Source organism: Camelus bactrianus, chromosome 34, assembly GCF_048773025.1.
Source record: "Camelus bactrianus isolate YW-2024 breed Bactrian camel chromosome 34, ASM4877302v1, whole genome shotgun sequence".
Taxonomy (NCBI): domain Eukaryota; kingdom Metazoa; phylum Chordata; class Mammalia; order Artiodactyla; family Camelidae; genus Camelus; species Camelus bactrianus.
In genome coordinates this window covers 20,598,258-20,612,419 of record NC_133572.1, presented here as the reverse complement: position 1 = coordinate 20,612,419, position 14,162 = coordinate 20,598,258, and the positions used below count along the sequence as shown (strand labels likewise).

Sequence of the window (14,162 nt, the reverse complement as noted above, 5' to 3'; positions counted from 1 at the left end):
ATATTGCTGTGTCTTCATTTTCATTATCGAGATTCAATTTGGCCCTTGTGTTAGAGCAGGCAGACAGCTAGATATGAGCAGAGAAAGGGGGGCATGGGACAAATGGCAGGAAACCATACATCTTGTGAAGAACAGGGGTCCTTGGGCAGATAGAGAAAAGCAAAAACCTCCAGACAGATAAGAAATCACACATTTTGGGGTGACAAGTGTCCCGGAGACAGGCAAAGAGAGGTGGGGAAAGGCAGGCACCTCCAGCATCCAAATGTAACCTTTTGCTCATTATGCCCTCATTACAATAAAATTAGCCTTGCAGTTTAGAAGTACCCATGATGCACCGACGCCATGACACTTACCATCCAGACTAAATAGGCACAAAAATCCCTCGTTCCTCCAGGAAGGTGGAGCTGGGATGAAAGTCAGGGAATACGGCTCCAAACGAATATTCTGCCCATTGATTTTTACATCCTATGCAAACAAACTTGCCAAAGAAACACAGGGCGGCTCCTCACCTGAGCCTGCCCGCTCTCCCTTTGAGAGGGTACTATCCATCCTTTAATAAATCCTCACTTTACTTTTTTGACCTTTGTGTCTCATCTCTTTATTCTTTCCACAACATGACAACCTAACAACCGGCAACACTTGCTAATATTAAATTAAACAATTTAGTTTACGTGCTTTGGGATAAAAAATTATGGGATTTGGAATTATGTTACACAGCCTGTTAAGTAAGTATCGAACAATCCTGTCGAAGTTACTGTCTGGCAATGAGAAACTCAATTCTCTGATAATTATAGCTGCAAAGAAACTAATTTTTTAAACATATTTTGTTAAATGACTTTATAAAGTTAAGAAATGGAAAGGTCCTGTAGGGAACAATGAGGGCGTGGCCCAGATGCCTGCTTCAGGACCAAGGCAGTCAGTCCCCCAGCAGCACAGTATTGGCTGCTGACGGCTCACAGCTCATGCTTCTTCTGCATCTCCCCCTTTGCCAAAGCCTTGCCCAGGGGCATCCCACAGTAAAGGCCTGCTTCCTCGCCTCTTTTCAGGATGATTCGGAAAGGAAATCCCAGCTCCAGAGCCCCCTGTGGGGGTTGTCTAAGGCCTCTATTTCAAACTGCTCACAAATCAACTCTTCTCTCTGCCCATCCCGGCTTCCATCACACCCACAGGCGTTCTCAAGAGCACACCCCCATAATTTTCCAACTCGAGTCTCTTTCCCTGGGAACTCGACCTAAGACAGTTGGCATTGAAAGCGGTCCCAGAAATGAGACTCTAAAGGCAGTTTTGGAGTTGGATCCCTGCCAGCCAACTGCTAACGAGACCCCCGTCACTGATGAGCAGAGGACTCACAGCACCTGCCTATTGCTGTTGCAATGTGATTACTAATTTGAATCCACTTGTGCTAAATCTGTGTCCCGCTTGGTTACCTGTAGTTGAAATAAATAATCAGAGCTTTCTGTATTTACTATGAATTTTATCTCATTATAGCTTGGACAAGAGTGCCACCTCCTGGAGCCGCTAATGAATACTGGGGACTGAGTAGTTCCCATCCACTCGGGAATCAGAATAACGGAACTGTTGGCCTCTCCCTATCTCTCCGTGACCTTAAACCAATTTCTAACCCCTCACAACCTCTATGAATAAGTTTTTGCATAGAGCTAAGGCTTTAAAGAACTTGTGGATCACATTTTTTGTATGTGAAAGTTTAAACAAAAGCTAACATTTTAGAGAAAGAAAAATACCGTATGTCACTCATATGTGGAATCTTAAAAAAAAAAAAAGACAAATGAACTTAAATATAAAACAGAAACAGACTCACAGACAATACGAAACTGTGGATGCTGGGGGGAGGGGGATGGGAAGGGACAGACTGGGAGTAGTCTTGCAGATACTGACAGGTATATAGAGAATAAACAAGCTTATACTATATAGCACAGGGAAGTATATTCAAGATCTTATAGTAGCTCAAGGTGAAAAAGAATATCAGAATGAATATATGTATGTTCATGTATGACCGAAAAACTGCTGTACACCAGTTGTAAACTGACTATAATTCAATTAAAAAAAAAAAGAGCTAACATTTTAGAAAGCTATGTGCCAAGTGTCTTAATTCTTAATCCTCACAACAGTCCAACGAGTTAGACGCTAGTATCAGAAACACGCCCAGGTTATGGAAGGATGAGGAAATTAAGTTTCAGGGAAGTTACGGTGACCGGACTTTAAGCGGGAACCCCACCGAGACGATCAAAACTCCGCGACTGAGTTTGCGGAGAGCGCACAGCCGGGCATGCGCAGAAAAACGCCGAAGCACATTCCGTGGGAATTGGAGGAGGCGGGCCCTGAGGGGTGTGGCCGGCCTCCAAGATCCCAGCATCCCCTTCGTGTAAGATGGCGGCGCCCATGTTGCGGTGCATTTCCCGGGGCCGGAGGTTTGGTACCCCGGGCCGGTCAGGAGTCCTGCCCCGGGGGCTGCGTGAGAGCCACTCGGGCGCGCAGGGGTTGCTGGCGGTGCAGAAGGCGCGCGGTCTGTTTAAGGAGTTCTTCCCCGAGAGGGGTACGAAGACCGAGCTCCCGGAGCTCTTTGACCACCGCACGGCGGGCACCGTGCCCCAGACCGTCTACTGCGGCTTCGACCCCACGGCCGACTCGCTTCACGTGGGCCATCTTCTGGCGCTCTTGGGCCTGTTTCACTTCCAGCGAGCGGGCCACAACGTGATCGCGCTGGTGGGGGGCGCCACCGCGCGCCTGGGAGACCCGAGCGGCCGGAGCAAGGAGCGCGAGGCGCTGGCGGCGGAGCGCGTGCGGAGCAACGCGCGCGCCCTGCGCCGAGGGCTCCAGGCCCTGGCGGCTAACCACCAGCAGCTGTTCGCCGACGGGCGGGCCTGGGGCACGTTCACGGTGCTGGACAACGCCGACTGGTACCAGAAGCAGCCCCTGGTGGACTTCCTAGCGGCGGTGGGCGGCCACTTCCGCATGGGCACGTTGCTGAGCCGGCTGAGCGTGCAGACCCGGCTCAAGAGCCCCGAAGGAATGAGTTTGGCCGAGTTTTTATACCAGGTCCTCCAGGCGTATGATTTCTACTACCTGTTCCAGCGGTATGGATGCCGGGTCCAGCTGGGTGGATCTGATCAGCTGGGCAACATCATGTCCGGATATGAGTTCATCCACAAGTAAGCACCTTTACAGCAGGAAGAATGCTCAGGAATGCTAGACAGTTCACACGCGACTCGCTTCTGATGTATTACTGGGATTGTGGGTGACGCCCTACTGGGTTTATCTGCATTTAAGGGTCTGTAATGGCATTGATATCACTGGCTAAGGACAACTCGGGCTGAATTAATGGTGTTAGGTGTGGGCCACACTCTAGACCGCCACAGGACAGAGACCACTAGTCAGGATTCGGGTTGTAGCTGTTTGCTTCTCCGAAGCTTTTTCTGTGTTTCTGATTTGAAAAACTGCTTTTCTTTGTTTATACCAGTACGTGACTGGGCCTCCTCGAATAGTCTGCTTTTGCTCGGCACCTTACGTGAAGCTAAGTGTTAAGAATTGGTTGGCATCTCAAAATATTTTTTCAACACTAAATATTTAGCAAATAATGTAGAGTTTAGTGGCATTTTCCTGAGGAAGATGAACTACAGGATTAGTTTATGTGCTTCTCACGTAAAAATTCCCTTTAAAACACCTCCTTTGGTGTCTCTGCCTGACTTGCCCTTTACCCAGTTTTCTCCCCTTTTCCCACCAGGCCTTTAGAAATTTCTGGGGCCTAGTTATTCAGCACTTTCCCTTGACTTGCCCAGAGCCACTGGCTCAATTACAGGTCGGAATGACAACTGCCAAAATAGAGAGTTGAGAAGGCAGTAAGAGGAGCAAAAATCCAGGTTTAGGAGGTCAGGTAAGTGTTCTTAGAGCTGGAGACCAGACTGAAATTGGAAGACTGATGAGCAGAATCTACCAGCACCAGACCTTGACGTATGTAATGAAGTTCTTCTTTGTGCACAGATTGACTGGAGAAGACGTATTTGGAATCTCTGTTCCTCTAATTACAAGTACCACTGGAGCAAAACTGGGAAAGTCTGCTGGCAATGCTGTTTGGCTAAACAGAGATAAGACATCTCCATTTGAACTGTATCAGTTTTTTGTCAGGCAGCAAGATGATTTGGTAGAAAGGTGAGTTCTTAATGGTGTGCTGAGAATTAAGTTCATAAGCTCATGATTTAATTTGAGCCATTGAATCTGTCTGTACCCATCATCCCTTCATAGTTTTGGGTTTTGTTTTTTTTTTTTTTTTCACTCAGGTTCTATTTAAGGCATAAACCAGTACATTCCAGAACATTGTAGTTTTAACTGTTCTAAAATTAAACACTTTTCGTTAAAGCAGAAAACCACTGTGGGTACTAGAAAACTTAAAGCCAAGTTCGTGATCTACATCTAGCAAAGTACTTAGGACATTATTGCTTGCATATTCTGGTTTTTTCACTCCTTTCATCTTAAACTTCACTAACCCTTATTTTACCTTTGTCTCTAAAGTTCCTTTTCTTTAACACAAAAGAAGATCCTTTTAAAAAATGATTTTCTCATTAATTCACAGTATCTCAAACTCCTGGAATAATATAAGGTAATGAGAAATACACTTGCAACAAAGAAAGTGCATTTTTTGGAAAATATTTTTGACATAATTGTATCATCAAAATAATCCAGGAATGATTCTTAAGATTTTTTAAATGTGTAAGACTTTCCTGCCGAGCATTAAGAGCCACTGTTGAGCAAAAGTATAAAAGTGTCTCTTTAAGGAGACTAGTGATGGTCAGTGAGGCCAGTTGCCCAAGGCTGTAGCTGAGATGGAAATTCTAAAGGATATTGTATTGGAGAGATACTGTGTTTAGTGTCTGGAGAGGTAAAGTGGGTCAGAGTCAGTAAAGTTTGTTAATCTAAAGGGAATGAGAATAAATATAGTAAGGAAGGAGTTTACCTGTTTTGAAGAGGAGTTCTTTGTGGGCATCACCCAAAGGAGTCCTGTGTGAATATCAGTGATGGTGAAGGCACGTCTGATGAAGGCCTCCGGGGAAGGAGGCCGTGGAGTAAAGTCAACCTGCTTTTGGGAGTGTGGCTGGTCTCCCGGGGGTATGTCCCCAGTCTCCATTGTTCGGTTTGAGAGCGGAGAATGCAATCGTCTGTCACAACTTTGCTGCCAGAGGAGAGAGGGAGTCCCCTCACTTGAGCCCAAGCTGTTGAGACACGAATTCCTCGGTGACCCTCGGTCATGTGGGCTCTCAGGATCCTAGGAAGGGCCTGTACTGTGCAGAGTGGTGGGCTTAGGGAGTCGGAGGTACTATTGAAAGTGGCTTCCAGCACAGAGCAGGTAGTGTGAATGGAAACGTGGGTAACAGTGATGGGAACTGGGGGCCCCATCCATGCCTGGGCCAGGTGGGCTTGTCTCGTATGAGAAAACTGTCCCTTAGCTATTGGCTAGACCAAACCGCAAGACCATTAGCAATAGCCCAGGGGTCTGTGAAAATGTGGCTCTGCGAAAGGCCGCTTTTTCTGGCATGCCAAGGGCCAGGTGATCAGCCAGGACTGCCTTCCTCACCTGGAGAGGTGCCTCAGACCAGGTGGGATGCTGCATTCCTGCCGTTGGTGAAGAACACTGGCTCCCTGTGCATCTCAGACCATAGGTCCCAGGGGGCTCCCCAACCAGCCAGAAGAGGAGGCAGCAGGAACACCCTGCCAGCCCCACAGGGCTCTTGGGCATGAGGGAAGCCACATCCTCCTGTCATTAGGAACAGCTTTGCCGTCAAGCTGAGTCCTCTCCTAAGATGCCATTTTCACACCACCGAGGAGGTGTTAGTAGCGGGGCCAAGCTTCTGGCAGAAGCATCCTCCGCCCAGGGCACGAAGGGGTAGTATCAGCTGGGGGCTGGTTAGGGCCTCTCTTTCTAAAAGAGCCCAGAAGGATCCAAAGCTGGCTTCCAGGGGCTGCCCTTGGAGCTAGGCGCTTCACCCCAAACCCCATAGGGAATCGAGGAGACTTATGTTTGGTCCAGAGACTCTGGGGAGGCATGGTCGGATGTGGTCAAGCCCTGACTCGGAGTGTGGGGCCAGGGGGGACTAGGGGTGAGGCTTGTTGAGCTGCCTGCCAGGCAGCCCGCAAAGCGTCCTGCTGCGCCTCGCCGCAGTGGGAGGTGACAGACTCGCGTGTGACTGTGTGTCTAAGGCAAAGAATCAGTGAGAGATGAGGGACGTGTTGCTTCTGGAACATGCAAGGGCCAGCGTGTGTTGTACCTGAGTGTGGTGGCTGGTTTACCGGTGAGTAATTCACTCCACGTCAGTGCCCATCAGTGCCTTTTGAGTGGTTTTGATAGTAAAAGTGAAGTGTAGGAACACTGGCCTGTGGTTAGAGGGAGCATCTTGTAAACAGAATTCTCTGGACTCAGGATCAGATGGGGCTTCTTCAAGGTTAGACTGAAAAGGGAGTCATTGGAGTCACTCTGGTCATAGAAAGGGTAGGAAACAGTAAACCCATCAACCATGCCCATTTTGCACAGCAGGAGACGGGCCTCTTCTCGTGTCTCGCATTCACTTGGCAGTAGTCACTGTGATGGGAGGATGGGCACAGGGCCCGGCGGTGACTGTCCGGGTGAGGAGAGGGGGGGCTCCGGGGTCCTCTGCCTGCCTTTCTGCTCCCTCTTTGTCCTCACTAGAGGCCTCCGTGACACTGGCAGCTTTCCCCTTGGTGCCTCACGAGGCATGTTGCTTTGTTCTGCCCATTCCAGGGAAAACCAAGGGGACCTCAGCAGAAACAGACATAGCCTGGATGGATGGATCTCAGAGAAGGCTGTAGATTTTAGGATCTTTAGAGGTACCAGTTGGTCAGTTGGCACATTTCAGCAGCCATGAGTGACAATTTAGGTTCCAAAAACCTGCAACAGCCAATCAGCTCCCTTCTTTCCTTCCTTCTGTGCAGAATCTCTGCAGAAGGTTGGAATTTCAGTTAAGGCATGATTTCTGATCTGTTTTTTTCTTCCTGATTTTCTCTGTTGTCTTGATCTTACATGTTGGTAGCAGAAAAAGCTTGCGGAAGACATCCCATGAGCCCTCTTTGTAGGTGGCTGCCCCGTTTTCGGGCTGTCCCAGTCAACCCCCGGACTTCGGTCTGTCTCCAACGGCAGAAGATGCACAGGGTCTTTGGGAAAGCCCAAGGCCTTGGGGGTGCAGAACTGGAGCCTTGGCGTCTGGGCACACGGTGGCACTAAGCAGTGCCCAGGAAGCTTCCAGAGGGGCTCTGCCCTCATCACGGAGCTGGTGTCCCACCTCCGGGGCCTTACAGGCTCTAGCATGAGATATCAGGACATTTACGTGTGTCCATTGTTTAGCAACAGCACAATGGGTACTGGACCCGTGACATCCCATTGAGTTAGAGGGACAAAGGACAGCAGGCCTTGGCTGTGTTTGCCCTTCGCTGTGCCGGGTTCCCTGCTGTCAGGCTGTTCCACCCCTCAGGTTAGGAAGTGTAGCCCCAGTGTGACCCACCACGCGCAGGGCAGGTCTCCCTCCTGTGTACCTGTGGGAATAGCCTTTCCTCTCACCTCTGGCCCAAAGCCTCACCTTGGGATCCAGTCCATCCTCGTTAGCTCTCCTTAGCCCTGAGATGTGGGGCACCTTCGTGTACATTAGTAGTCAGTTAAGGCCTCTAATTAGTGGTCTGATCATTTCATTAGACCACGTGGCCTTGATCGCTGACCACACTGCTTTGCGGAGATCATTGAATTATGGCAGCAGGGGCATTTGGGGACAGATAGCGCAGGCAATGCCCAGTGGAGGCAACATGTAACAGACGTAATCACAGCTTGATGGCCCTCCAGCCCGCGTTGCCGCCCCCCAGATGGTGTTACCTCCCTGAGTTAGCCAGTTAGTAAACTACTCAAAGCTGAAAGGCGGTCGTGCAGTCCTGCCAGCTACACCACTGCCAGCTGTCTTGGGACCTCAGCCTGTCCACAGTGGTGCCATCAGCTAGAAATGCCCGGCACTCACCCGTGCTGATACTGTGCTCCCCCCCACCCCAGACATCTCTTCACCCAGAGCCAACACCGTGGCTGGACCAGCCCTTGTGGTCCTAATGATTGCAGGACGCACCTCAGCAACCATCATCAGGGAACTTTAAAAAATAAGATTTATTACAGTTTCTAGAAGGTACATAGTCTGAGGGCCACACGGCGAGGTTGAAGACAGAGAGCGGGGTAGGGAGCGCAGACCTGGGGCTCTGCCGTTACTGCCTGGGGCTTTGCAGGCTCCCTCTTCACTGGCTAATTTAAAACACAAGCAAGGATTAGGGCGTGGGAAGGGAGGAGTGGGGCCACTCAAGCAGTCAGTTATCTTGGTCCCAGGGCTTTCTAAAAGCGGCTCTTCACTGGTCGGGGCAGTCTGGTTCCTTACCTAGTTGGCTGCTGTCAGCCCTGTCGTAACAGCAGGCCGCGTGCGTGTCCAGGAGGGATGTCTTTGAAAGGGACGCACTGACAAACGCTTAACGTCAAGCACGTGCCCTACACTTAGAGAACCACTTGGAGAGATACGTGGCGGTGCTACTCAAGTCGAATACACACACATCCTGTGCTGGTCAGTCCCTTCCCTGGGCGCACCCCTGACAGGTTAGTGCACATGTGCACCAAGAAGAACGTGGGACTAGTCATAGTCGCAGTGTTAACCAGTGCCCCAGGGTGGGGAGAATGCAGACACCCAGGCTAGAATAAATACATTCTGAGACATTCACAGCATGGAGTGTTGCATTGGACAGCTGCACACACAGCAACGTGGGTGAATCTCCAACACAGTGATGTGCCAAAGCAGCCAAACAAAAATGTATTCTGTGGATTCTGTTTGTATGTCTGAAAAAAGGCAGAACTAACTAAGTGATGCTGTCTAAGGAAGCATACCGAGATGGCAAACATAGAAGGAAAAACGAGGAAGTGATTCCCGTGAAAGTCAGAGGAGTGGTCACCTTGGCGGGGGTGAGGGTGGGGCGTCTGGCTTTCTTGGGTGGGAGCAGCGTTGTGTATTTCGACAGGTGACAGTTACACAGATGTTTGCTTTATGACTCATTAAGCTGTGTTTGTGATTTGCATACTTTCCTATGGTTTTCACCAAAGATAAGATTTTTAAAAGAGGATACTTCTCAGTTTTTAATTACACGATAGTTTTATTTCTGGGTGCATACACAGGAAACAGAAATATAAAAGTGTGCGTGGGAAGGGTGCCCACAAATTTAGATTAGTGGTGAAGGAGAATATACATGATGGGGCTGGGGTCTTCATCGGTGTCTCTGCTGCTTTGTGACTTTTAAAAAGGGTCTGAAACAAAGATGGCAGAACAGTAACATCTTCAGTCAGGATGGTGTATGTATTACTTTGTCTTATTTTTGGTACATCCGTGCATGTTTGTTATGTTTCATAATTTAAAATAAATTTAAAAGTAAGCCGGATGTTCTTTAAAGGGAACGGGAGCTGGAAATTAAAACTAGGTATGTTGTATAAACCTAACAGGTTTTTTTTTGTCCCCAAGGTACCTGAAGCTCTTTACTTTTCTGCCCCTTCCAGAGATTGACCATATAATGCAGCTCCATGTCAAAGAGGCAGAGAAGCGGGGCCCTCAGAAACGGCTTGCTGCCGAAGTAACAAAGCTCGTCCACGGGCAAGAAGGGCTGGACTCGGCTAAAAGGTGCCTCTTCCAGTAGCGGACGCTTGATGAGTTGCTTAGTTAAGAGGCTGGGGACGTTTAGGGCCATGCTGTTGCAGAGTTCCCTTTTACCTCTGCCAAGGATGGTCAGCGTTCATCGCTTTAGAATAGCCTCTGTTTACTGGGAAGAGACTATCCCGAACTGAGCTTGTCAGTTACACAGACAGGCTAAGTGTTGCTGTCGCAGACTTTCCATCGGGGACATAACGGGAACTTCGTGGTTGGTTATCGGGTGTTAGAACACGTATCTGAGCAAACACTCACAGGCCGTGGCTCTCAAAATGTGTTTTTCAGGTGTACACAAGCCCTTTATCACAGCAGCATAGATGCACTGGAGGTCATGTCAGATCAAGAGTTAAAAGAGTTGTTTAAAGAAGCTTCATTTTCCGAATTAGTTCTCGACCCTGGAACAAGCGTCCTAGACACGTGTCGCAAAGCAAATGCCATCCCAGATGGTCCCCGAGGGTAAGGTTATTTAACTTTTAGGTTCACATTTCATTCAACATTAAATGTTACAGTTCACAGCATGTATTTCCAGAGAGGGTGTTTTCCTGATAATGGCATCGCATTCCTTGTGGAAGTTAGGTTAGTCTAAGAATAAAGTAGTAACTGATTTCTTTTTTTTTTTTAATAACTGATTTCTTAATCCTGAAAATCCCTTAAATTTTCTGTAAAGTCTAGTATCACTGGACTCTGAGTCTCACCTGGTCGGTTTTTCCTCTAGCGTTGAAAAGGCTCGTGTTTAGGGGGTCACTACGTATAAATACTCTGGGTTCAGTGAGCTCAGGGGCGGGCAGTTTGAGAACATCCAAGGACAGGCCCCAAGGAGAGTCACACAAGCCATCTCATAGTCAGTCTGTATCCTCTTTATTTTGGGGAGCAGAGGGATTGCCTGCCTTATTTAAAAGTATCAGTTGACCGTCTTAAACCTGCTCCTTCAGAAGAACATTAAAGGGGAGGTGGAATCTAGTAACTACGAAGGTAACAATTCAGTGCTAGTTTCCGATGAAGAGCCTTTAAAATGTAAATGAGGTGATGTGTCTGTGTTACTGGGACAGGTCAGCAGTGGTTAGACTTACCTGACCACTAACCATTTCTGTTTTTAGGTATCGGATGATTACAGAAGGAGGAGTCAGTATAAATCACAGACAAGTAACAAACCCTGAGAGCGTTCTAGTTGTTGGACAACATATTCTTAAGAATGGACTTTCGTTACTTAAAATAGGGAAAAGGAACGTCTACATTATAAAATGGCTTCAGCTGTGAAGAGGAGTCCTCCTGGTGGTTCAGACGTATCCGTCATTTATTCATTCTCAAGACGGACGGACTTATACCGTCACTTAATCAAATCAAACAACAGAGAATGGAGTGCACACTCTAAGCCTCACAGTGTGAGTAATCTCATAATTTATACAGGGTGGTTACGTTTGTTATTTAATAGTGGGATTTCTACTTCCTGAGCCTTAAACATTAAGCACGATTTCCAGGGTGAATCTCTTCATGAAAAGCTGTGTGTTGTCTTTCTTGTCCTGTCCTTGCCCTTTTGAAGATGAGGACACTGTAGACGCAGCAGTGTAAGGAAGTGAGGTACTTCTTTATCAGGTGTTTATCTCACTGGATTTTTTGGTTGTTTAGGATGCAAATTCAGTTCTCCTTAAAAAAGGGGAAGAGTCAGAGGAAGCCATGGTTGGCATTAGAAATTACTGTAGCAATGATTTCTTTTCGAAGAAAAGAACAAAAATCAGTACTTGACTTTTTAGAAAGTTTCTAATTTAGTTTTCCAGTCTCTTGCCTGTGTTTCCATATGATTAAATTTATTCTTTTTTTTTACTTAGTAAAAAAAGGTAGCGATATTTTATAAATTTACAAACTTTTAAGTTAGTTTTAAGTTTAAACATCTGTCCCCAAGTAGATTGCAGCTTGAGATGAACTGAAAAGTAACCAACAAGATAAAACAGAGGATAATCATGTGAGAATACCAAAAGATACTCTGGTAAGGGAAGTTTTCAGGTCAGATTTAAAGGATCTGGAATCAAGACTTAGTTAAATTAAGCTCTACGTTCATTAGGCAAGCTGGTCCTACAGACCTGTTTTCCAACATTGAAAAATCAAGGTACTATTTCCCCTGAGGATCAAGTGAAACACAAACACACACGCAAGCTGTTTACAGTCTCATCTATTCTGGAAAATCTCACAGGCCGCAGAGCATGGCTTTAGAGTTCCAATTCAGCGACTTACTACCTAGGTTGCTTGGAGCAAGTCACTGTCTTCATATGCAAAGACGGAGATGTAATACTTTAGTCAGTTACGAAAACCTAATAGGAAAAAAGTCACTAAACTTTCTTACAGTATAAGGTGTGCTGCTGTGTTCCAAAGTAGATTTAAATGTTAAAAAAGCTGTAGTTTATCTAAATTTTCTGGGATCAAAGTTAGGAAGAATTCATTTATTGACAAACTTTAATGTCACTTCATACCAGCAATTTTATTTACATAGTGAAACATACAGGTATCCATTATAAATGTCAGAGATCGTCTCTACATTTCAGAACTTCACTCAGCTTGAGGGCCAACAAAAGGAGGTTTTCTCGTTCCATTCCTGCCTTGCCTGTTTTCCTTTGTACGAGGTGTGTAGTACTAGCAGGTGCGGCACCACAGCAGGTAACATACTCAGTTTGGAATTTGTCTGATATTCTGGAGAAAGGTGCATTACAAGCTTTCTCCCCCTTACAAATTTGAAAACCTGTAACGGAGCGGTAGTCATCTGGTCTACCTGGAATGAGGAAGTCACGGGTGGCTACGTGTTTAATGATGGCGGCGTGATTGTGAAGTGTGCTGACATCTGGAAGCATGCTTTCTGTGAAGGTGGAACTGCTGACACATTCAAAGCAGTGCCACGTCATACCCAGCTAACTCTGGTGTTTTGTGTTTCACATCAGTTGCTGAGCCTGTCAAATGGGTACCAGTAACTAAAGGTAGCAGATGTACTCGCATTGTTCCTGCCAGCAGCCCTTCATAAACGGAATAACTCTAAAAGGTTTAATATCTGCAGCATATAGTTTATCTTAAAATCTAGTGTAATCCATACAAAGAATCATCTGGGGGATTTTAGTAAAATGTGTGTATGATCTAAACCTCGCTCCCAACCCCCTGAAAGCCTTTAGGAGTATGTGTGTCTGTCCAGATGTGTTTCTTTAAATAATAAAGCTCCACCATTATTTTCATACCTCTATTCTATTCTAAAGTATTTTGGTGTGAAGCAAGAGTAACTGTTACCAACTCACACTTACAGAAAGAGACACTCCGGTAATCAGCAGTGTTTGGTTTAAGTTCCACCTCTACGTGAGTCTTGAAGTGTGGTGTGCGTGCCCCAATTTAAAAATGTGTCCGGATTATTTCCATTGTATTTGGAAACCAAGGGGACTGTATTAGGATGTCTCAAAATTAAAAGGGGATGGATGCTACCAGGTCTTACTAGATAATAAAATAGAGATGGTTGTTTTTAATGCAGGCAGACATAATTCATGCTTCCACGTTTAAGTAAGATCAAAGATACTTTAACTTTTAATGCGCTAGGGCAGCGTGGACCCAGGAGTGGAAGGACTATGTAGCTACACATTATGCATACCAGTCACTGTCAGTGTTACAGACCCTCTTGGCCATTCAACCTTCTCACACAGCAGAGGCTGCAGAGCAGCTCAGTAAAATTAAATCAAAGAACAGGTCGACTGGTGATTACGTGAGTAACTTGTCAACCCACCTCTTTCAAAGCCAGATCCGTTGATACATAGTGCATGCATTATAGTCGTACGAAATGGTGTCCTGGTGCATTCTTCTTGAAGGACTATGGCAGCAGCTTTAGGACTACTAGCAGAGTACACAGGTCATCTTATATCCACAGACAAACTGCTTGTACAGCTACAACTATTAACAGTTCCTTTTAAGTTCAAACGAAACTGTCACAAGATAGACTTGATGTATTTTATATATACCAGGAAATTTTAGAAACAGCCATTTATTATTTGGATTAAATGTATGATTTGTTCTGCAATACAGAGCACAGTTTCTGTGGATAGCCAGTCTTCACGTGAGCAGGTCCATTCCATTGCAACACACAGGAGTTCATAAATAAAGTTCTACTCAAGTAGGCAGTCACTAGCAAGTCAGCCAAGTGTTGGTATTACATAGTTCTCTTTACCAAAGGTGAGTCTCTCGGATTTCAGCAATAATTTGACTGGCTCCTTGTAGTGCCTGCATTAAAGATGATAAAAATTATAAATGCTTGAGTTGTAATATCAGAGAATCTGAATCGATATGGGCTAGTATCTCGATATATGGTGAATTTATACTGATCAGCATCCTCTCTGAAACTGGAATCTAACCAAGTGCCAACAGAAAAAAAAAAGACTGGATGTCATGCAAATACAGAGACTTCACAGT

At 46.3% G+C, this 14,162-nt stretch overlaps 2 protein-coding genes across 11 annotated transcripts in view; one reads left to right on the top strand and one right to left on the bottom strand.

Moving 5' to 3' along the window:
- The first annotated feature begins 2,362 nt into the window (after positions 1 to 2,362).
- YARS2 (tyrosyl-tRNA synthetase 2) lies at positions 2,363 to 12,948 on the top strand. The gene is made up of 5 exons (XM_010954103.3): positions 2,363 to 3,170; positions 4,000 to 4,167; positions 9,552 to 9,707; positions 10,020 to 10,190; positions 10,832 to 12,948. The coding sequence occupies exons 1-5, from the start codon at positions 2,389 to 2,391 to the stop codon at positions 10,989 to 10,991; spliced, it is 1,437 nt and encodes a 478-aa protein (XP_010952405.3). The 5' UTR covers positions 2,363 to 2,388; the 3' UTR covers positions 10,992 to 12,948.
- DNM1L (dynamin 1 like) overlaps positions 12,139 to 14,162 on the bottom strand; it is a 46,957-nt gene continuing 44,933 nt past the window's right edge. For all 10 annotated transcript variants that reach the window (XM_074357752.1, XM_074357754.1, XM_074357758.1 and 7 more), the window contains one exon: positions 12,139 to 13,973. In XM_074357752.1, the coding sequence (XP_074213853.1) occupies positions 13,917 to 13,973 (57 nt within the window). In that variant the 3' untranslated portion in view covers positions 12,139 to 13,916. The remainder of the gene's footprint in view (positions 13,974 to 14,162) is intronic.